At 38.7% G+C, this 25641-nt stretch overlaps 1 protein-coding gene and 1 long non-coding RNA gene across 2 annotated transcripts; both read left to right on the top strand.

Annotated features, from left to right (window-relative positions):
• The first annotated feature begins 6736 nt into the window (after positions 1-6736).
• Positions 6737-8272, top strand: LOC111889425 (uncharacterized). Its single transcript, XM_023885573.2, has one exon. The coding sequence runs from the start codon at positions 6737-6739 to the stop codon at positions 8270-8272; it is 1536 nt and encodes a 511-aa protein (XP_023741341.2).
• A 6041-nt stretch (positions 8273-14313) lies between these two features.
• Positions 14314-17056, top strand: LOC122198149 (uncharacterized). The gene is made up of 3 exons (XR_006192024.1): positions 14314-14962; positions 16093-16149; positions 16880-17056. It is a non-coding gene; the product is annotated as an uncharacterized LOC122198149 (long non-coding RNA).
• The last annotated feature ends 8585 nt before the right edge of the window (positions 17057-25641 follow it).

Here is a 25641-nt window from a genome sequence, read left to right as displayed (position 1 = left end):
ATTTTACCCCTTATACTTTAACCATATTTTAATTTACCTCTTTAATTTTAATTTAGTTTTAAATATTTTTTATTTCTTTACTAATTAACTATTTCTATTAACTATTTAATAACATCTTATTTATAAATATAAATTTTATGAAGATAATATATTAATTTTAATGTTTTTAAAATATAATTTGTGTTTGAAAATAGACTAATTAATTGAGAAAGTTTTAGAAAATATTTTAAAAAGATGAGAGTAAATTAGTAAAATTAATGAAAAACGTTATGTAAATAAGCTTAACCATTGGATTTTTCATTTATTTAGAGGTCAAGATTAAAAGAATGATGATGTGTAACTTATTTTAAGTTATAACATAGTATAACCATTAGAGATGCTCTAATGTTAATTGCAATGTACCTTAGTAATGATATACTTTGTTCATCTAGATTTTCGCCACCAAAGTTTTTCAAATTGGCAATTTGGTCACCGATAAGGTTATAATGCTTTAGAGTTTGGCCACTGACTCCATTACAAAAAACCAGCAACTCCACCATAGAAAAAACCTTTGACTCCACCGCCTTTGACTGCTTGGAAATATCCCCATCTAACCGCCTCTTTTTTCTCTATCCACTGTCATCGACTCTTCATCTCTTTCTTCCTTCTCTCGATCGTTCTCTCTGGTAAAAGCATATGTTTGAAAGAAACACATATGCTATGTCTCTCTCTCTCTCTCTCTAAATGCGGACATCGACGACTATGATTTTCTCTCGTCTCCAGCATCGCCTAGGGTTCGATTGCGTCAACGGAATGTCTATCGTTACCTGTCACCACTACCATTGCTTTTTGCCTTTCCATCTTCCTCACCTTTGGTCACTCTTGCGACTTCGGTCTCCAAAATTACTATTCCAATTAACTGTTAGAATACCTCCTTTGCCTAATTAACAACAACAAAAAAATCCTCGGTAACGTGTTTTTTGTCTCCTTCGACACATCATCAGCATTATTCTCTTTCAATCAAAGGTGGGTTGAAATCAGGAAGGGGTTCGACTGTCGACCTAGAATGATTCGAGTTATGTATTTCAAAGATCTGAGTGGAAAGGTGATATCCTCATTGATCTTCAAGGTACGCATGTGAAATTAAGGTGGTTGTTTTCAAAAAACTAACAAATTGCATGTATTTATCAAGAATTATATTAGTTTTGTTGCAAATGTTTTTTAATAGACTTATTGCAAATCTATGGAGGTTTGAAGTTTAGTTTTTTTGCTATCTAAACGTCTAAGGTTTGAATTCATGGAAATCAAGAAGTCTTTAGAGACAGATGGTTCGGCTCATCTTTTTGGTCTAATGAAAATGACCAACAAAGCAAGCCGAATGAATCTTTATGAAGAAGTAAGTGATGAAACTACTTGCTTATACAATTTTTTTTGTTTCTTCCTTTTGAGCTAGAAACTCTGAAAGTTAGTTATCTTAGTTCCTAATGCACACATTTTGATAAGAACACACTTTTTTGCTTTTCCAAACACTTACAGAAATATGTCTTAACTCTATTCATCACAATCATCTTGGTAATATATTTTGACAGTTACAAAGATTTGAGCTAACTCGTGATGTAATTCTTATAGGTCTTCAACTTGATCCTTTATGGTATGTTTCTACAGTATAGTATTCCTGGTGTAACGCTTGGTTCAGGTATTATTCAATTTTCAGCATTTTAGGGTTTGGATTGGAACTCGACGAGTTGGGGAGCTCCAACTCATCGTGTAGGAATCTTTTTGGACGCACGCGAATATTAAGCACCCAACTCGACGAGTTTGAGAGCCTCAACTCAACGAGTTGACGCAGGAAATGAAAACCCTAATTTGCAGACATTACACCCTATATAACGACCATTAACTATTAGGGTTGGCCTCCTTACTATCCCCATTGCCCAAAGAAAACCCTATAATCGCTTTCCCCCTTGTTCGTTGAGTTTTGTGAGTGTTTGAGTGATTATTTGAGATCTTTAAGAAACCTAGAGCATTTACCAGACCTAGTTTCTTTCTCAAGGGTTTTCCTAGCTTCGGTCTTTGGATGAATAATATCTTTCTTATTCAGCCAGGGTTTCTTCCAAGAGTTAGATGATGACTTTGAAGACTGTCCAATAGAAGGGTTGTTAAAAAAGGGTTTGAGTGGTACTAGAGTTGATTTAGCAAGCACATTGGATTTGGAAACACATGAATTAGAATAAGAATGTCATCATCACTCTTAAGTTCTACTTCACAATCAAAATACGCCCAAAATGAATTGAATTGGTTTGAGTCGTGTCCATTTATTTGGGGAATGATTTCCTCAACAACACAATTATTTGGAGGACCGGAGTTTGGAATGGCGACTCGAGTACTACCAGTGTTGATGATAGGTTCTGAAGATTGATTCAAGTTCAAGGATATCAGAGGAAAAAAATGCATGGAATCAGGACATTTAACAGTGACAGGTGTGAACTCGGGAATTAGTGATTGAAATTTGTTTGATGTCTCATGAAGGGACGACAATGGTGTGACAGGGGTATCCGAATATGTCTGATTCGGAACATCTCCCATGAACGTTAGGTTTTGCGGTTCCTTCAGGGGACGTACAACTGGTTTCGGAAACTCGCTTCCAAGACCGTGTGCTTTGGACCCTGGATGACGAAAGTTGTGAGTCATTCTTTCATTTGATTCAAGAACATCAATTGAGTTGTGTAAAGCATCGATTTTAGCATTCAGACGTTTATTATCAGTAACCAAAATGTTTCCTTCACTAAGCGTAATTTCACATTTGTCTTTCAAGATAACACTATCATCCTTAGACATTACAAGTTCTCTTTGTAACGACTCTATCTTAAGCATGCAGTCTACAAAATGCGATATAAGTCTAGTCAACTCACTATCCAACTTCTCACTAGTTGGCCTTGATCGTACTCTCATGGGCCTCCCAATTGTTCTTTCAGGAATAGCCATTATGTTAGGGTGCAACCTAGTGCTTCTTCTTCTTGTTGACATGACAGTTAACCTATTACATTTAACAGTGGATCATTAGTCAGTTGCTTTATTATACATTAATTTCAATATCACGTTATGTGATTTTTGTGTATTTTCCATTGCAACTCTTGCATGAATCACAAAATTTCCCCACATAAAAAAATATACTTTGCAAGCATTCGTTTAATACCAACATAATACATAATAGGCATCATTATATCTTACATACAACGATTACATCCTTACTATATTTTTTTCTAGGTTTTTGGGAATTACGATTCTATCAACTATTACATAAATGACTAAAATGCCTAAAATTTGCAAGGAGTTACAGACTCGTACTATAAGATCTATTCCCAAAATCCTAATCACACATAACATTACATGCTTAACTTCCATAATTACTCTTAGGTGTTCTTCTACCATTACATCAGACAGCCAATACTATATACCCGTTTGTCCCATTCATTGCTTAAATTCTTCCATTCATCCAAATCGCAAGTAGGAGTTCAATGCCCTTGTGATCTCAACAAGTTGTATCCCGGTCGCATCAAATATTTGATTAATAGCCACATTCTCCCTTTCATTGGCTCCCACCCTGATAAGAGTCGCTTGAGCTTGAAGATCGACTTCCATCATGTGGGTATCCTAGCAACAATCTCTGTGTCGAGTAACCCTCACATCTCCATCAATGTATTTTGATGTTGGGTCAATTTGGTCTCCAATCTTCCGGCCCTCCAAGATAGGTGTGTAGTGTTGTTTTCTCCCTCTTTGATTTCTCATGTCGTCACCCTTGCTTGCTTCTCCAGTTTCAATGTTCAGTCTAATAACATAGCCAAAGATCCAACGTAATCACCGGGCGGAGGACGCACTCCTGACCTTTACCCGTCCTCGTATCGAGTGGTGGTTCTCCCACCCAAGATCCTGTCCTCGGCAAACGCACAATCCAATTAAGATCTCTTAAACTCCTCCTCATGCTCTCAGATAGTCTATGACCATGCTTTTGAATTCCCCTATGGTTAAGAGTGGTTTTCCTAGCTGTTTGGTGGGTTTTCCCAGCCTTCCTTAAGATACTCCTATAAGGACTCGAAGGTGAGGTCCTGGGAGGAAGGACCACTTGGACTTCAATAGGTTCAATGTCTTCATCAAAATCAGATTTCTCTTTTTCTGCTTCCATTTCTTCACCTTCTGACGAATTTTCCATAGGTTCTTCTTCCTTTGAAGAGTCTTCCATCGCGATTAGTTGATTCCTCGTCTCTCGGTCGGGATAGCAGGGATCTCCGGCTAGATGAGGGGGCAAGCATGGGACTCCTTCCTTGTTTCTCCATGCACCCAAATATATATATATATATATACACACACACACACACACACACACACACACACACATATATATATATATATATATATATATATATATATTGTTAAATATTAATAAAGAAAAATTTAATCTTATTTTCGTATAAAAAATACATAAGTTTAAGAAATATTCACATATTTTACTTCATGGCCCTTAATTCTCAGAAATTTTAATGTATCAACTACTATACATAAGTTAAATGGTCCATATGATCGGTCCATAATAAAATTAGGTGTGCAAGCTAGGTTTAGTTGTGGCACGACATATATCATATAAAACTTTAATTAAGTACTTTATCTTAAAGTTTAAATCTTAAAGTTCATTTTATCAATTGCTATGTTTTTAAGGTTAAATAGTACGACTTCCTTACTTTACTTAGACACGTATTATTTCTTAATCTTATCCTTTGTGTATTTACCGATTTAGAGGACTAAACCTTTATCAGAGAAGTCTTCCCTAGGCTATAGTTGTATATCTTAAGAGAAATACCAATGGCGGCAGGAGAAATCAAAGATGGAGAAAACAACACTAAACATGTAGCTTGAAGGGAGGAAAGATTGGAGACCCAACTGACCCAACATCAAAATACATTGATGGAGATGCGAGGGTGACTCGACACAGAGATTGCTGCCAGGATGCAACAGGATACCCATATGATGGAAGTCGATCTTCAAGCTCAAGCGAATCTTATCAAGCTGGGACCCAATGAAGAGGAAATTGTGGCTATTAACGAATATTGGATGTGGTCGGGATACAACTTGTTGAAATCATAAGGGCATTGAACACCTACTTGAGATTTGGATTAATGAAAGAAATTAAGCAATGAATGGGACGAACGAGAATATTATATAGTCCATCTGATGTAATGGTAGAAGAACACCCAAGAGTAATTCTAGAAGTTAAGCCGGTAATGTTATGTATGATCAAGATTTTGGGAATAGATCTTATAGCAATAGTATGTAACCCCTTGCAAATTTTGGGCTGTTTAGCCATTTATGTAATAGTTGATAGAATCGTAATTTCCCAAATACCTAGAAAAATTGTAGTAAGGATGTAATCGTTATATGTAAGATATAATGAAGCATGTTATGTATTATGTTGGTATGATCATGATTTTGGGAATAAATCTTATAATTTGTAGCAGGTAATGTTATGTATGATTTTGGGAATAGTTCTTATACTTTGCAAGCATTCGTTTAATACCAACATGATACATAATACGCTTCATTATGTCTTACATACAACAATTACATCCTTACTACAATTAATTCAAGGTTTTTGGGAAATTACGATTCTATCAACTATTACACAAATGGCTAAAAATCCCAAAATTTGCAAGGAGTTACATACTCATGCTATAAGATCTATTCCCAAAATCCTAATCATACATAACATTATCTACTTAACTTCCATATTTCTCCTAGGTGTTCTTCTACAATTACATCAGAGGGGTTATACTATATTCTCGTCCGTCCCATTCACTGCTTGACTTCTTCCATTCATCCAAATCGCAAGTGTTTAATACCCTTGTGATCTCAACAAGTTGTATCCCGATCGCATCCAATATTCCGTTAATAGCCACAATTTCCCTTGCACTGGCTCCCACCTTGATAAGAGTCGCTTGAGCTTAAAGATCGACTTCCATCATGTGGATATCCTGTTGCATCCTGGCAGCAATCTCTGTGTCGAGTCACCCTCGTATCTCCATCAATGTATTTTGATGTTGGGTCAGTTGGGTCTCCAATCTTCTTTCCCTCCAAGCTACGTGTGTAGTGTTGTTTTCTCCCTCTTTGATTTCTCCTGCCACCATTGGTATTTCTCTTAAGATATATAACTATAGCCTAGGAAAGACTTCTCTGATAAAGGTTTAGTCCATAGTCACAGGAGTCGCTCATGTGGTCACGTACCACGTTTTGAACGTTTCGTACCCAAACGGGGTACAATGTCGATCCGAACGCCATGCGAAACGGTCTCAGGTACGGCTCATTGATGATCCGAGCAATCAATTGGTACGATGCTGGGGACGCGTTTCTGATGAATTGGATTGCAACAATTCGTCGATTGGGTCGGCGATTTGGTCGATTGGGTCGGAAATTAGGTCGATTGGGTCAGCGATTGGGCGATTGGGGGATTGAGCGGGAACTGTGATGACGATTCCAAAAAGTATCGACTCAGGAAAAAAAAACGCTTCGGTGATTGGTTTGATTCCTCGATACCAGGTACCATGTTTGCTTATTAAATCAGGCCCCTGTGACAATAAACTTCATCTTCTTCAATTAGATGTTCCACTGTAACATTAAATTGATTTGATTCATCGACTTCCATTAATACACTTGCCAAATTTCTGCTTTTCTTCTCTTCTCTTCTACTGTTATTCTATTAGTTATTAGAATGGCTTTTGGCAATGGCAATGCTAGTATTCATGTATCAGATAGTGAAACAGAACCACTGGAAAATTTTGGTGACATTGGTGAGACAGTAGGCGCATTAGGAAGCAAAAAAAGTGATAAAGAAGCTGGCAAACCTTTTTTAGAAGAAGTGACTATGGTTGGTTCAGGTACTAGTAAGAATGCTGGAGGATCAAAGCAATGGATTTGTAACCATTGCAAAGTGAAATATACAAGTTCATACACTAGGATTCATACACATTTCTTTGGTGCTCAAGTTGGGAAGACGGCAGAAATTAGAAGATGTCCAGCTATGATTAAAGATCCTTCCAAGCTACAACGAATTTCGAACAAGGTGAAAGAAGCCGAGAGCGGAGGTGTATCAAGAACTTTAAAAAATTCAATCATTTCAAAAAATTCAGCATCAAAAAGACGACTTGAGGAAGCTTTTGGTGTCATGGAGCGGAATATAGTGGACATCAAAATCATGAGAGGCTTGTGTGCTAATGGTATCCCATTCAATGTCTTGCGGAATCCTCAATTCATTGAGATGATACAAGCCATCAAGAAGTCACCAGATGGATATAAACCTCCATCTAGTGAAAAAGCAAGAACCGTCTTGCTAGATGAGTGTGTGAGAGATATTGATAAAGAACTAATACTGGTAAAAGACACTTGGTACACTCAAGGTGTTTCGATTATTTCGGATGGATGGTCTAATGTCAAACACAAGCCACTTCTCAATGTTGTTGCCGTCAATGCTCGTGGTGCGGTGTTTATGTATGCGGAAGATTATTCGGGGGTTGAGAAAACGGGAGTGGCGATTTCCAAGTTTCTAAGAGGAGCAATTGAAGTTGTTGGTCCAAGTAATGTCTTACAAGTGGTGACGGACAACGCGGCTAATTGCAAAGCTGCCGGACGCGAGATCGAAAAGGTATTCAAACATATCTTTTGGTCACCTTGTTGTGTTCATAGTTTAAACTTGATTTTTAAAGGTATGGCACAAGAATTTTATTGGATGAGTGATACCTATAAGAGAGGAAAAGCAATTGTGAAATACTTTATTAACCACACTCATGCCTTGTCGATGTTTCGTGAAAATTCAAAACTAGATTTACTAAAGGTGGCTAGAACTCGGTTTGCTTCACACTATATTCTTTTAAAAAGAATTATGGAGTGTAGGGAGGCTCTTGCCACAACTATAGTCCTTAATTCTTGGAGAGATTGGGTTAAATGTGGGGATGAAAATACGAGAATTAATGGGGCAAACGTATGCGATACAATTAAAGATGATTCGTTTTGGGATGATGTTGAAAGCATTTTGGCTATCACTAAACCCATCTTTCTTCTTATAAAGTTTTGTGATGGTGAAGGCCCTAAAATGGGTGAGATTTATGAGAGGATGGATAACATGATGGGGGAAATCAAAGACATAATGCAGAAAAGTACTTATGCTAGCTATTATGAACAAGTGGAGAAGATAATTTTAACTAGGTGGGAGAAGATGAGTATCCACTACATTGTTTGGGGTTTGCATTAAACCCACACTTTTATGATAGGCGATATCTTCAAAAAATGGCACCTGGTGGTATGCAAAGGAAACCACCAAATCTTGACAAAGAGGTTATGCAAGGTGTCATGGAATCCTTCAATAGATTTTCTGAAAATGAAGAGGAGGGACGATTGTTACGAGAGCAATTCGTAACATTTCATATGAAGAAAGGTATCTACTCTATGGCAGAAACACAAACGGATGCTTTGACAATGGATCCAATAGATTGGTGGTCAACCTATGGAGCCGAAACCCCGGATTTAGCCTTGTTGGCAAAGAAGGTACTTTCACAACCTATTAGTAGCTCTTCCGCGGAAAGGAATTGGAGTACTTATTCTTATATTCATAATGTGAAAAGAAACCGGTTGAATGAAAAAAGAGCCGATAAATGTGTTTACATTCACTCAAATATTCGACTCCTATCTCGTTTCCACGAATCATACAAATCCGGCCCAAACAAAAAGTGGGACATCAATCCCGAAAGCACTTACATTGAAGGCTCGAGTTCACGATTAGATGACATGGTTTGGGAGTGCTTAGATGAAGAGGATTTGGAGAATGGACAAGGAAAAAAGCAGCGGGTTGATTGACATGTTACATTTCGGTTTTTGTTGCTTTACCCTTCCTGTTTGGGTTTTTGAGTTATTACAAAACTGTTGCTGTTTTGAACTTTTTATTTCCAACATGTAATTTGTTTTAATTTCCAGCATGTAATCTTTACAATGTGTATTTTGGTATTTTGAATTATGGAATCATGAAAAGTGTTGCTGGAATTGAGTTTATTAAAATACATTGCTGAAATTCTGTTTCTAAATGAAATATATTGTTGGAATTGTATTTCTAAATGAAACATGTTGCTGTAATTGTACTTCTAAATGAAATATGTTGCTAAATATGTGTTCTAAAAACAGGTACACCGTATCGGGACCAATGGTACGCCGTACCGGACACGTACCGAAATGAACCTACCCCCTCGTACCCGAAATGAAACATGTTGCTGTAATTGTACCGGACCGTACCACGAACTATGTGACTATGGTTTAGTCCTCTAAATCGGTAAATACACAACGGATAAAATTAAGAAATAATACATGTCAAAGTAAAGTAAGGAAATAATACTACTTAACCTCAAAGCATAGCAATTGATAAAATGAACTTGAGTCTCAAAAATTTTAGATCAAGTACTTAACTAAAGTTTTATAGTATATACGTCATGCCACAACTTAACCTAGCTTGCACACCTAAGTTTATTATGGACCGATTGTATGCACCATTTAACTTAAGTATAGTAGTTGATACATTAAAATTTCTGAGAATTAAGGGTCATAAAGTAAAATATGTGAATATTTCTTAAACAAATGTATTTTTTCATAAGAAAAATAAGATTAAAATTTTCTTTATATATATATATATATATATATATATATATATATATATATATATATATATATATATATATATATGGGTACTTGGAGAAACAAGGAAGGAGTCCCATGCTTGCCCCCTTATCTAAAGTAAAATAAAGTAAAATATGTGAATATTTCTTAAACAAATGTATTTTTTCATAAGAAAAATAAGATTAAACTTTTCTTTATATATATGGGTACTTGGAGAAACAAGGAAGGAGTCCCATGCTTGCCCCCTTATCTAGCCGGAGATCCCTACTATCACGACTAAGAAACGAGGAATCAAGTAATCGCAACGGAAGACTCCTCAAAGGAAGACGAACCTATAGAAGACTCGTCAGAGGTGAAGAAATGGAAGCGGAAAAGGAAAAATCTGATTCTGATGAAGACAATGAGACCGCAAAAGACAGTGAACCTATGGAAGTCGAGGTGGTACCTCCTCCCAGACCTACACCTCCGAGTCCTTATGGGAGTATCCTGAGGAAGAATAGGAAAAGCCACCAAACAGCCAGTAAAACCACTCTTAGCCATAAGGGAATTCAGAAGCACGGTCATGGACTATTTGAGAGCATGAGGAGTAGTTTGAGAGATCCTAAATGGATTGTTGCATTTGCCGAGGGTAGGATCTCGGGTGGGAGAATCGCCACCCGATACGAGGACGGGCAGAGCTCAGGAGTGCATCCTCCGCCCGATGATTAAGCTGGATCTTTGGCTCTGTTATTCGACTGAACACTGAAACCGGAGAAGCAAGAAGGGATGGAGGCAAAAGAAATCAAAGAGGGAGAAACAACACTACACACGTAGCGTGGAGGGCAGGAAGATTGGAGACCCAACTAAACCAACATCAAAATATATTGATGGATATGCGAGGGTTACTTGACACAAAGATTGTTGCTAGGATGAAACCGAATACCCACATGATGGAAGTCGATCTTCAAACTCAAGCGACTCTTATCAGGGTGGGAGCCAGTGAAAGGGAAATTATGGCTAGTAACCGAATATTGGATGCAATCGGGATACAACTTGTTGAGATCACAATGGGATTGAACACTTACTTGCAATTTGGATGAATGGAAAAAGTCAAACAGTGAATGTGACGGACGGGTATATAGTATAGTACGTCTGATGTAATGGTAAAAGAACATCTAGGAGTAATTATGGAAGTTATACAGCTACTGTTATATGTGATAAGGATTTTAGGAATAGATCTTATAGGAGGAGTATGTAACTCCTCGCAAATTTTGGGCATTTTAGTCATTTATGTAATAGTTGATAGAATCGTAATTTCCCAAAAACCTAGAAAAAAAATATAGTAAGGATGTAATCGTCGTATGTAAGATATAATGAAGCCTATTATGTATTATGTTGGTATTAAACGAATGCTTGCAAAGTATATTTTTTTATGTGGGGAAATTTTGTGATTCAAGCAAGAGTTGTAATGGAAAATACACAAAAATCACATAACATGATATTGAAATTAATGTATAATAAAGCAACTGACTTATGATCCATTTTTAAATGTAATAGGTTAACCGTCATGTCAACAAGTACAAGAAGCATTAGGTTTCACCCTAACATAACGGCTATTCCCGTAAGAACAGCTGGGAGGCCCAGGAGAGTACGATTAAGGCTAACTAGTGAGAAGTTGGAGAGTGAGTTGACTAGACTTAGATCACGTTTTGAAGACCGCAAGCTTAAGATAGAGTCGTTAGAAAGAGAAATTGTAATGTCTAAGGATGAGTGTGTTATCTTGAAAAACAAATGTGTAATTACACTTAGTAAAAGAAACATTTTGGTTACTAATAATAAACGTCTGAATGCTAAAATCGATGCTTTACACAACTCAATTAATGTTCTTGAATCAAATGAAAGAATGAATCACAACTTTCGTCATCCAGGGTCCAAAGCACCCGGTCTTGGAAGTGAGTTTCCAAAACCAGTTGTTCGTCCCCTGAAGGAACCGCAAAACCTAACGTTCATGGGAGATGTTCAGAATCAGACATATTCGGATACTCCTTTCACACCATTGTCGTCCCTTCATGAGACATAAGACAAATTTCAATCACTAATTCCCGAGTTCACACCTATCACTATTAAATGTCCTGATTCCACACATTTTTCGCCTCTGATATCCCTAAACCAGAATCAATCTTCAGAACCTATCATCAACATTGGTAGTACTGGAGTTGCCATTCCAAACTCCGGTCCTCCAAATAATTGTGTTGTTGAGGAAATCATTCCCCAGATAAATGGACATGACTCAGACCAATTCAATTTGTCTTGGTTGTAATTTGATAGTTAAGTAGAACTTAAGAGTGATGATGGTATCCGTCTGGCTCATATGTTTCCAACTCCAATGTGGTTGCAAAATCAACTCTAGTGCCACTCAAGCCTTGCTTCAACAACCCTTATATTGGATAGTCTTCCAAGTCATCATCTAACTCTCGGAAGAAACCCTGGCTGAATAAGAAAGATATTGTTCATCCAAAGACCGAATCTAGGAAAGCCCTTGAGAAAGAAACCAGGTCTAGGAAATGCTCTAGGTTTCTTGGAAAATCTGAAGAGAAAGTGCCTCAAACAGTTTGTCCAACTACCAGGACTCAGAACACCTTCACAACTATTAAGATTCTTAAGAGGCACTCCAATCTTGCTTGTTCAGTTGTCAAAGACACGCCTATCAATAATTTTGTGAAAAATGTTGCTGTTGAGAACTCATCAAAGAAAACTGGCTCTCCTAGGACAGTTTCCTCTTCTATGTTTATTGCTACCTCGGATGATATAATTTTCAAACCAACACGTTTTCCGAATTCAAATGTGCCTACGAATGATGTAAACAAAGAAAGAGTTGTTTAGAACACTGTTTATCATAAGCCATCTAATTCTTCAAACCAAAAATTTGAATCGAAAATTAAATCTAGAAAATCTATTGAAACTCCTATGAAAACAAACCTTCCTACAACTCCTCGAATATTTTCCCCTCCGAGAAAAGCAGTGCCCAAACAATCAATTGTTGAATACGATTTTTTGATCAATGTAAAGACCCTGTCATTTTGCTTCTTTCCAAAAGACTCTCGGAAAACGTCTTTTGACATGCCAATTGATTAGAAATCACAAACCAAGTCCAAAGCCCATGCTAAAGTCCCCAAATCTAACTCGGATCCTAAAAACTCCAAAACTTTGCAGGCATTTTGTGCTTAAGAACAAGGTACAATCTGGTATAGTGATAGTGCTTATTCTATTCACATGACTCGGCAAAAAGACTTTTTGTGTGATCTGAAGCTCGCTCCTAACGTTGGTTACGTAACTTATGGCAACAATTCAAGTTCACAAATTCGAGGTTATGGCGTCTTAACCAATGGCAATTTTTCTGTCTCCAATGTGGTGTATGTGTCTGATCTCAATTAGAATATGATTAGCGTCGCTCAACTCACCGATGCAAACCACCGAGTTGAATTCTGTAAAAAGCATAGCTACGTTATGACAGAAGACCGAAAAGAATTTCTCATCAAATCAAATTGAATCAAGATTATGTATCATCTCGACATAAATATGATCATCGGAAAGCCTCAACTTTGTCTTCTTTCAAAGGTCATTCCTGATGTAAGTTGGTTATGGCATCGGAGGCTCGCTTATCTCAACTTCCGAAACATGAATAATTTGGTTTCTGATGAAATGGTTTGTGGTCTTCCACTTCTCAAATTTGAAAACGATCATCTTTGTGCTACGCGTAAATGTAGGAAGCAATCCAAGAAAGGTCACCCTATGATTATTGAAAAATCGATTTCGGAACCTCTAAAACTTCTTCATATCGGTCTATGTGGACCATCAACTATGGAAAGTTTACTTCACAAAAACTATATTCTTGTGATTGTAGATGACTACATAAGGTTTACTTGGGTCTTCTTCCTATGGCTTAAGTTTAAAACGACCTCTGAACTCATTACTTTCATTAAAGGAATAGAAGTTCTTGTTAAGCTTCATGTTCAAAGAATCTGAAGTGACAATGGCTCCGAATTCACAAATTCCACCATTGAGAAATTTATCTTGGACAAAGGCATTGATCATAATTTATCTACTCCCTACACTCCTCAGCAAAACAGTGTAGTTAAAAGAAGAAACCGAACTTTCGTTGAAGCCGCTCGATCGATGTTGAACTTTGAAAACCTTCATCTTTATCTTTGAACCGAAGCTGCCTCGACTACTTGCTTCACTCAAAATCGAAGCATTATCAATTGTCGTCTCAACATGACAATGTATAAAGCAATGAATGGTCGTAAGGCATGTATCTCGTTCCTACATGTTTTTGGATGTAGATGTTTTTGTAACATCCCATTTTGAAGAGATTAATTAAATAATAAATCAGGAACCCCGAGAAGTAATTGTTATCATTATTTTATATTATTTGAGCCTAAAATCGAATAATAATTATTAAAGTGTTGGTTTCGGGGTGCCAAATGGGATACTTTTGATTTCCGAGGGTTAAAGAGTAAATATCGGACTTATTCTGAGAAGGATTCTTGAAGCCAGGGTAGAAATGGTAATTTATGGATCTTAATTGAGAATAGTTTGTAGAGGAGGGGTTGTTTTGGAGTTTTTGGACTTATATTGAAAAGGATTCTGGAGTCAAGGGCCAAATGGTAATTTTAGTACTTAAATTGAGAGAATAGGGATGGGGAGGTACTAGAAGTGTTATTATGGAATGAAGTTTATGGGATCAGGGTATATAAACCCGTCACCCATTAAACCCTAACCCTAATTGGGTTTTGCAGCCGCCAACTTCAATTCAACTCCTTCCAGCCGCCACCACCTCTTATTCCTCCGATCTCCGATGCTGCAACACCCCCACTGCCATCGAGTCACAACCGCCGTGAACAACCTGTTGTTGGCGTCGAGGACCACCCGGAAAACCCACGTACGGAGTTGCTATCGCCGCTCAGATCGTCAATGAGCTCACGAATGGGCATCTCTCCGCTGCTGATGTTGTTTCGCCTCGGAGATGCCACCGATAACACCGATGGTAGGCGTTGTTGTCACTCGCGATTAGCCACTGCCACTGCCACTGCTGGACGTCGGGGACGATCGGGAGAGATGATTGGAGCCTCCACCTGCCGCCGCAGATGCTGCTGATGAAGACGAGGACCACCGTCGGGTCCGTTCCTCTGCCGTTGTAGCTATCGTTCGAAGCGTGCGCCGACGTGGGAGAGTTATGCCGCCAAGGGCCACCGCCGCTGCCCGCTTTTCATGTTCCTGCTGCCGTCGCTGCCCACCTCAGGTGGGTGTTGGGTCTATTTCCGGGAAGGAATGTGCGTACACTGCTACTTTAGGGTGTTAATTTCGTGTGTGGGTGGCTATCTTAGCCGGAATCTCTATTGGGCCACCACCACCACCGTGAGGTGGTGAGCCGCCTGCCGCCATTAGCTGGCTATGTTTGTGTGTATGTTTATTAGTATGTGTGAGTGTGTGTGTGTGTTAATTGGATGGTGTTGTAAATTGTAACAAAATGGAATAATGGAAAAGAAAATCTGTCACCACCACCGTAGGGTGGTGGTTGCCGCCTCCTGCCGCCACTGACCGCCGTGTGCTTTGATTGTGTTCGGACATCGTTTAAGGGATGTTTGGACAATGTGGGACCAAAGAAACCCTAATGGGCCAATAAGGCCCAATGTGACCTAAAAGCCCAACCAATGGACTAATGGGCTAGTATTGGGTTAGATAACCCTAATTAGGGTTTGAAAAACCCTAATTGCAGAAATAGTTTGGGACACACACGAGAAATTAATTATTAAACCTAAGATAATAATTAATAATCATTGAAAAACTAGCTTAAGGCAATAATGGACTTAATGGATTAAGTCCTTAATGGGTTAAGTAAGAAACATTTAACCTTAATCATCATTTCATGTGAAAACCCTAATTTTGGGATTATGGGCTTGGACTTATTGGGAACCACATTTGGGCCATTGGAATGGAATCGTGCATTAAGCCCAATCACACCATATGATTTGTTTAGTAAAGTGAGGGACTTAATGGATTAAGTCTTTAATGGGTTAAGTGAGAAACACTTAACCCTAATTGTTATTTTATATGAAACCTTAATTTCACTTGGACTTTGTGTTGGGCCTTTCTATCAGGCTTTGGCGATTGGACTATTAATGGGCTTTCTAAGAATAAACAAATGGACTAAATAATCATATGAGGTTTAAGACAAGGCCCATGTGAGAGTCTTGGGCCCAATTTGGAAAATTGGGCCATAGATGGGCCATAACTGGGTCTGTAAGATTATGTGAAATTGGGCCATATGTTGGGCCTTGGCCCATTACTTGACTTTTGGGCTTTTGGAGTGTGAGTTGGACTTTAGGCTTGGAACCCAATTATTAATTGGGTATTGTTTGATGTTGGTAGTTCGGAAATCTGTCAATCAGCAGCTGGAGTGTACCTGCGGGACTTCAGCAGTGTCAGGTGAGTTCTCCTCACTATATCAACAAGGTCTAAGGCACCAAGGTCGGCCCTTTATGGATTGTTTTCGAATTATTGCATGTTATGCTTACTGATTTACATCCTAGTAGTTAGGATGGTGATATGCTATGCTTTAGTGACCCGGTTGGGTCGGTATCCTCATATATAGGACGATGCTATGTTAGTGACCTGTTAGGTCGATATCCTGGTTATAGGATTGTTGCTATGCTCTGTGATTTGTTATATCGGTTTGACTGTTATATATATACATAGTGTTATATGATGTCTATGTGCACATGATTGTCTTGGTTATAGGATGATACTATGTTAGTGACCGGTTAGGTATGTATCCCGGTTATTGGGATGTTGCGATGATTGGTGATTGTTAGATCGGTTTGACTGTTATATGAAATGAACTAGTGTATGATATTTATGTGCACATGTTTGTTTGATTGGGGGTTGGGTTGAGGCGGTCCTGCTTTGTGTTGTAGGCCAACATACTAGGCGAGCGGTCCGGATAGGTTGTAGGCCCTGCGTGGCGGTCCAGACGTCTCGAAGGCTCAGAGAGCAGTCTAGATAGACTGAAGGCCTGTGAGGCGGTCCAATCAGGCTGATGACTCATTATGCATGTTGTTCTGTATTGGTTATATGATATGGTTATGTTTGTATGGTGTTGGTATTTTGGGGAAACTCACTAAGCCTTCGAGCTTACATTTATCGATTGTTGTTTCAGGTATTCTGATGATCGCAAGAAGGCGAAGGCGTGATCGTGCACCTTCTTACATTTTCATGATTGATTCTAGGGATACTCTGATGTTTAAACTATTTAGAAAGTAAATTGTAATAACTTAATGGTTTTAAATGTTTTAAAAAGTTTTAAATTGGCTTGAATTTTACGAGTGTTACAGTTTTATCAAGAAGAAGCATGATCAACTCACCAAGTTTCAACTAAAAGCAGACAAAGCCATATTTCTAGGTTACTCAGCAAAGTCTAAAGCATATAGAGTTTTGAATTGTAGAAGTCATGTAATTAAAGAAATCTTTGATATCACTTTTGATGACAAAACAGCATGCATAATGAGCCTTCAGCCTGACTGGACCACCTCGCAGGGCCTACAGCCTATCTGGACCGCTCTCGAGCCTTCGGCATGACTGGACCGCCACACAGGGCCTACAGCCTATCCGGACCGCTCACCGGGTATGTTGGCCTACAACACAAAGCAGGACTGCCTCAACCCAACCCCCAATCCAACAAACATATGCACATAAATATCATATGCTAGATCATATCATATAACAGTCAAACCGATCTAACAGATCACTAAACGTAGCAACATCCCACTAACCGATATACAGACCTAACCGGTCACTAACATAGCATCATCCTATAACCAGGACACTAACCTAACCAGGTCACTAAGCATAAGCATGTCACCATCCTTACTACCAGGATGTAATCAACAAACATATCATGCCATAATCCGGATACAAATCCGTAAGGGGTCGGTCTTGGTACCTTAGACCTTGTTGATATAGTGAGGATAACTCACCTCTCTACTGTCGACTCGAAAGGATTAGCTCAAACTCTCGAATCACCGCCACAAACTTCACCACCTATATTCACCATAGAACCATATTCATAAGTTTCCGATTTTCCCAAAATGCCCCCAGAAGCAGACTAGTCAACCCCTGGTCAAAGTCAAAGACAATGGTCAAGGTCAACAATCCATGTTGACCGGACTCGTCGAGTGCAGTCACCGACTCGTCGAGTCCTTCCAGAACTCGAGTAGTCGTGAAATCCCCCCACTGAATCGTCGAGTTTTCCCTGCAACTTGCGAGTTCATGCGTGTACGATGTCGGTAAAACCCTAGCTGACTCGCCGAGTCACCCTACTGACTCTCCAAGTCCACGACAATCTTCATCAGACTAGCCGAGTTGACCATCCAACTCGCCGAGTCCCTTCAGTCCATATCCAAACAGATGCTTATTAAGCCATCTTAAGGTTCCATATTGTAGATCCAACTTCCCATGGCATGTTTATCACGTAAATTTGCAAACTTTACGTGCATACAAGGCTCTAAAGTCTTATAATGACAAAACCAAGCTTGCAATGGGGTTATACACTTAAGGAGGGGTTCATACTTGTCACACCTCCGAACCAGACGGCGGAAACGTTTGAGGGCTCGTGTGACTATAAATTGAAATATCATCACAATGAATATACATTAAACATAACACAATCGTCACCAACATTACATATTACAACTGACACTGTTCACATCAAGTACATTATTTTACAATTCAAAGTCGAAAGCATAAATTGTTTGATAATAGACATTTGCATAAAAGAAATCCCAAAATACTCCTGACGGTTCTTCATCCTATCAATTACCTGAGAATACACGTTGTTTTGAAAACGGTCAACATATATAATGTTGGTGAGTTCATAAGCATGTTTGATTGAAAAACTTTGTATTGGGCGCGTAACCCAAAAAAATCTAATATTTTATGTAAAATTTTCTGAAAGGATGTAATGATTAAGTATGAATGTATGTGTGATTTTCATTGTAAAATTATGTATAAATGAAAGATCCAAATTCCTTGTATTATATATGTTATGAGAAAAAGGTAATGATTAATAGTGTTTCCCCAAAAAATCCAATATTTCTGATTTATAAAAGTGTTATAATTCTTGCATTATCGTATAAATTGTTTTGTATCGGCACGATCGAAGGGTTTGATCTCCGAAATGTTAAGATGCATGATAATGACTAAATTGTCTGTCTTGACATTTTTTCAAACGCCGGTTTTTTATCAAGGTTTTGTCGCCCTAGACTGGCCTAGTCTAGCTGTAGCGAACAACTAAGGCATGGGGGGTCACCCCGTATAGATCTATACACAAACTCTCGCTCTCCCTCCAGGAGACTCTGATTATAACTACAGGCTACGACCATATCTTATGAATACTGCGAGCGGGTTGGTCCTATTCGAGGGGTATCACTACGGAGTTGCAGCGTCCGCATCGAATTTGGAGGATTGTCCTCGGACATCCTTCTCCAATACTCGCGACTGGTGATATTCAGACCTCAAGTCCAATTCCTGAAGGGTACGTCGTTCCTTGCGGTTAGTCGGCCTATTCGTCTATGCAAGGTAGATAGTAAAGGTTTCTACTGGAGATATTGTCGGGGCCTCTGAGGTCGATGGAACTATGAGAAATTTGCCTTTCTATTTGAAGAATAAGACCGGAGCTCTCCAAGGTGAGAAGCTTGGTTCCTTAATTTCATTGCTGAGTAGTTCGACAGGGTTGACCTGACCGTTCTTGTAGCTCGGTAGGAAGCATGTGGGTTTGGTTTTCGCGACTAGACCTTTTCGGATGGTAGGACATTCACTCGTCCTCCTGGGCAACCTTGGCCCGAAGCTCATGGCAGGGCTCGTACCTGGTCCATCTATCATTAACTTGCGCATATAGGTCGTATGTGCTTAAGATTGGCAAGACAGTTGGATGGGTGACTCTGCCCCAATTCCACAATCAGACATGGAATAGGAATTAGGGCAGAAGCACACATCCAATGTTCGTAGAATCTTAATTATACATTATCCTCGCGTATACACGTAGTAGTGGTAGACTAACCGTATCCGTCCCAATCTTCTGCGCTTGAACCTTGTCTGTTATGCGTGACATTCCCGAAGATCTCCTGAAAATACTTGTGATAAGGTTTCTGGAAGTATAACACTCCCCTGGTGCGTGTTTTGGGGGGTTTCACATCGAGGGATGACTCGGAGGTCCTTGCTGAACGCCTTTATGGGAGACAAAGGTTCCGATATTCAGTGGGTTAGGTGAAGGGTCATTTCGTAGTCGTTAAATTGGAAAGATGAGAGGTATACCAATTGAAATTAAATGGTGACAACAGTATCTCTTTAGGTACAACATGTGTTAAGTTGTATTCGTATGAAGTGCTCATTAGAGTGATAGAGCATCTGGTGTCTCTTTTCAGGGTGTTCCGTTTTGTTTGATGTTATTATTATTGTAGATGATTCATAACACAGTGTCTAGCACTGGTGGTGGGTGTGTTTCGATAGCCAGTAATGATACTTGATATCATGATCCCTGATAGGTTTCCCTATGATCGAGCGGTATATGAACGTCGTATGTAAGTTGATGTTGGTGAAATCGTCGAGTGGGTGGCTCTACCTTAATCCCACTTCTAGACATGGAACAGGATGTCAAAACGGAATTATTCGCTTTATGTCTTTAGTATTTTGATTAGAATTAACCCCGAAGTATGCACAAAGTCATCACAACTTACAGGTAATGATCCTAAAGTCATATACGAGTGTCTTTGGTTTGATTTGAACGATAAAGTATTTTAACTATTTTTTTAGAAAGACTGTGATTTTAGCAAGCATACCAAATTCATTACAAACATATGGTACTTAAACGTTTTTGTCGTTGGTAACATTACAAAAGTCCTAATATGGTTCCTTGTTACCCTTGCTGGTTCGTTTGTTACACTCCTCTGGCTCCTCCGTCATTCTTCTCGGTTGGACACTCTCTCTTGAAGTGTCCCATTTCACCGCATAAGTAGCATATTGGGTCTGCCCTGGTGCTGGTGATTGAAGGGAGATGCTGGGTTGGGGCCTTATAGAAACGGAAGGTATATCCTTTCCTGTTGTAGTTATTACATTGTAAAATTCAGCAAGCTCCTGTGTGATGGTAGTTACACTTGTTACACTTCGGGAGTGATCCCTTATATGGTCTGGCCGACGTTTGGGTGGCAGACCCCGTGGCTAGTGTCGAGGCATGTGTCGTGACTGCTGTTGTAATGGTAGGGGTGGCCATAGGTTGTTGTCTTTTAGTGGATCTTTGAGATTGGTGGCGCTCTTTCATGTTCCAAAACTTTCTCTTCTTGTTCGTAGGTTTGTGGCCAGAGGTATTTTCGTTGGCAGACACCCGTTGGTGTTCCTGATTGTTACCACAATCTGTATTGTCAGTACCGCTTCCATTTCTGCTGGCGTTGTTAGCATTGAACTGCGCCATGACGACTGCCACGGCTGCCGTGACTGCAGCCTGAAAAGTAGTAGAATCTATTTGTAGGGTTGGCGCCTTTCTAGTTGGTTGATTTCCCCTTGGTGAAGACATAGCTTTGTTCCACGATGAAAAACGACTTCGTTAGTGGGGATAATTATCTCAAGTGCATTCTTACGATTTATATTCATATATATAAATTTAGGCACATTGATGTACTATTCTTAGTGTTTCTGCTAACGTTCCCGAGACGGAGTTATGGTAGGGGGTAGAAGTAGGGTTCATACAGATGTTTTAAGCTTTACTCATCTTGGGTTCATGCTTGTCCAACTCCACTTAGCTGAGGAGTTCTGATGGGATCCGGTGCATTAGTGCTGATATGATCGCACCCATAGATCTATGAAGAAGGAACTTCTCAACAAAATGTTTAAGGGTGAGATGATAATGAGTTTTTAGAATGGCTATACGTCGCGAGTTTCTAACTAAGTTTATCTTATATCGATTTGTAACGCAATTCGGTCGTTAAGGGTGTTCTAAAAACAATTCATAGCGAGATTCTTTATATGGTATACTCATGTATTTCAGTAGTTCTGTATCCAAGTGGACCCTTATACTTGACCCAAGCTAGGTCCTTATTATGACCAATTGAAGTATGCTTAGTTATATAACTAAAACTAAATAGACCTTCGAGTATGTTAGGTATATCCTATTCCATTCTTGTTAATATGATTCTAGTAATTTTGGTTTCAGCGAAAATTTTTGACCTAGATGTAGGTTTACCTCACATCCGTGCATGGAAAAGTTTTGATAGCAACTAGATCCCTCGTTTAGTATGACCGCTTAAATCACAGTGTCATGCTTACGCCTAGAATAGAGTAGCACCAACGCATACTCACGAACCTAATTTACAAGGTCTTGTGAGCGGTATGAACTCTACTTACGACGATCTGTCCCTTGCGATGCCTGAGGCAAAGTCGATGCACCTTGCAGCTCTGTCAATCGATGCTTGGCTGCAATCCTCCTCTCTTTGAATGTTGTGTGTCTACCCCGTTACTCTCTTGCCTCTGACTGAGTGGCGGTAAGGTCCTAAACAGAGAGTTGGTCTCCGAAATAGTAGTCTCTTTCCGAGTCTCGGGTACGTGAGACAGTAGGGCCTGTAGTAGCGCGCAGTTTCCGAACTCAGGTTGTAGTCTACCTGCTTTAATCCCCGATGCTCGCGATCTGCCGGGTCTTCGCCGGGAGGGCTCTGTCAGTCGGTCCCCCATGGTTGAGGTCATAGCACCCTCGTTGGTCTCCACATGGTGGTTGTTGTCATTGCTATCGACATTCAACCCTCGATCACGATTGCCCAACGGGGCACAGGTTTGATGTAGTCGAAACGGTTTGCGGAAACCCTTGATATGCATGGAGGATTGATTACCTCCGGTTCCGCTTCTGATTCTCCTCATAACCATTCACCATTTCTCGGGTTCGGATTGGGAAAGTAGGGGTCGTCCGGTAACTCTATAATTAATTACTTATAGGGGTGATCTTTATTAGTTACTTCTATAATGATATACTGCATACTAATTACATATAACAAGATATGATAGACCTTCGAATAAGTGATCCTACCCTAGATCCACATCCAAACAAGGAAAAGGAAGTAAGGCAGTGACCACAAATTCTAAGTCTATGATTTCTAAGTTATATAATACCTTAGGGTATCCACTTAAGGACTATAGACCTATTATTAAGGATCTGTTTAGTTTTCATATAAGTTATGATATTACAAAATACTCCTATAGTATTTTAAACTCATGTTCTGTTCTAATGTTCTCATTGTGGTAGTGTTGGTAAGTATTTAGACTTGTTGCCATATCACAACCATTCTTGGGCATGTGCTAATCACTCCTCGGACCAGCATAGTTGATCAGGCTATGCCACTCCCAAGACTGATCATACATCCCCGAGCTTACATGTGATATCCAACAATCATTACTTTTGTTTTGTTCTAGAATGATGTTGACCTTAGTATGTATGCATGCATGTATACTTTTAATAAGAAACTATTTATTTCTAAAAGTATAGTTGTTTTAAAAACTTTAAATTAGAGCCTTTAGTCCCAATGCATTTATAGTTTGTATATCTTATGTGGTTCGATATACTGGGTTCACTATAAACAATGCTCTGATACCAATCTGTCACACCCCCATACCAAGGATGGCGGAAACGTCCGAGGGTGGAGGACTTCATGTAGAGTATCACAACAACGAGTATAATAGTGCTCAAATTAAATACAACCATCATAAATATAATTGAAAAAGTTACACCAAAGTATATGTTTACATGATTCCAATCAATTACATTATGATACAAAATGAACTGTTTGACGATTTATCGTCCCATCCTCAAAACGTGGTTGATTTCCTGTTTCACTGAATTCCTGAGAATACAAGTAGTTTTGAAAAAGTGTCAACACAAAGTTTGGTGAGTTCATAAGAGATTTTGTTAGAGAAGTAAACCGTTTTCCTTGTAAAAGCGATAGAGTATGTATCCAGAAAATCTAATATTTTCTTTATTATGTATATGTAGTCCTAAATCCCAAGACCAAGAGATAACAAGTATTTGCCATACTTAAAGATATAAAAGTGGTTTCAAATTGGCGTAAAACCCTTTGTGATTTGAGAAAACTCCCGTAATGAATGGTGTGTAGTCTTAAATACCAAGGCTGAAAATACACAACAATATTTGTAATTATTGATATAAAAAGTGATTTTAAATCGACATAAAACCCCTTTTGTTTTATAAAAATCCCGTAAACTTTATGTATTTTTAGCTCGCTATGTGAGTCGCTATAACCATACTATGACTAGAGGTAACCTGCACAACGTCTTTTAGACGCCCTGATCCTATGACTCTTGTCACCCGAAGACCTGCCGGTCTGGCTGTAGCTAGCAGCGAGGTGTGGGATGTCAACCCCAATATAGATCTATACACAATTATCACGCTCTCCCTACAAGAGATTTTGGTTATAACTTACAGGAATTTGGATCCCGTACTCGGACGTATAGGGAGAGAAAGTCTCACAATCTGAGTTAACAAGTTTACGTGTAGTGTGCGTAAGTTTAGATCCTTTTTGTATGAATGTACCCTTTTTGTACGAGTGTGTTATGTGAAGAATGATAAACTATACCTATTATAGTTTATCCAAAACGTTTGTAATGTATAAGAACTCTTTTATGAAAATGCATTAGTGTTATGAATCCAAAAACTATGCTTATTATAGCTTAATATACGTGTTCTAAATGAATGAATAATCTTATCATGAATGACTAAGTTTCGGTTTATGATGATAAACTAACAAGGAAACACATTCAATATTTAGAACTCATTGTTATACACTTTGCTCAACATAATACAAAGTCTTATGAAATTTATATGCTGTTAACTAAATTTAGCCTTTCTGCGCTGTTTTAGAAAAGTCATAGAAAAATCATACGAAGTCAAAAACTAAATCCGTAAATTTTGAGAGTTCCCAAAATGTGTCTAGTTTACTCATAATTTTTATCATGATTTTTAATGACCTCCAACTTGGGTGAAAAAGTCCATAATCACAGACTGGTCCGGATTGGTGTTTGAAATGATAGGCAGTTTTGTAAAAATCGCCATAAATTGTAGAAAAATTGTATGGAGATGTGCAAGTAGTCATTTTAAAGCTAAGAATTGGAAATACTTACACCTAAAGCAGGTTTGAAAACAAAAATGTTTAAGTTGTCCAAAACAGTCCGTGAATGGAGTTGAACTTTTCTGATGAAGGCTGTTAGAAAAGTTTAGTTATGTTCTTGGTGTTTTAACTTGTATTCCCCCCCTCCCCCCTAAAAACTTGATAAAACATGAAAATATAAGGGTATGAACTCACCTTGAGTGATTTCAGTAGATGATTGTTGATGAAGAGAAGTGTTCAACTCAAGAACTCTTGAAGAATCACTTGTAGATTCGAAGATCTAACAAGAATGTGATGATGTTTGTGTAAGGAATCATTGATTTGAGAATGAGGAAAGTGTAATAATCATGGAGATGATGAATTATACTTACCAAGAGTGTGAGAAAGCTTGATAATCAGCCTTGAATCTCGAATTTAATAGAGAAAGTTTGAGAGAAAAGTGGAGTTGGATCCTTGGTGAAATGAGAGCAAATGAGAGAAGTGAGGAGAGAGGATGGGTTGTTCCAACTCTAAGAACGTGGGGAAAGATGATAATTGAGTGGAAAGGACATTGAAGTGACCTAGGTAAGGTGGGGAGGTGTGGCTGGTCATAGAGTGGGTGTGGGGGTGGTTGCTTGTGTCATAAGGTAAAGCAAAGTCAACACTTCATCTTAATTATTCACCCACTATATTTTATTATTTAAATAAGGATCTTCATGAAAATATGATTAAATTATGAATATTTAGGGTTCATTATGTTAAAATATGATTTTGGGTGAAAATC

Source organism: Lactuca sativa, chromosome 5 (assembly GCF_002870075.4).
Source record: "Lactuca sativa cultivar Salinas chromosome 5, Lsat_Salinas_v11, whole genome shotgun sequence".
NCBI classification, from domain to species: Eukaryota; Viridiplantae; Streptophyta; class Magnoliopsida; order Asterales; family Asteraceae; genus Lactuca; species Lactuca sativa.
This window is presented reverse-complemented; position numbering and strand designations above follow the sequence as displayed.

Excerpts from the sequence above, each read along its gene's own strand:
- LOC111889425 (XM_023885573.2), top strand. The coding sequence starts at position 6,737 with ATGGCTTTTGGCAATGGCAATGCTAGTATTCATGTATCAGATAGTGAA.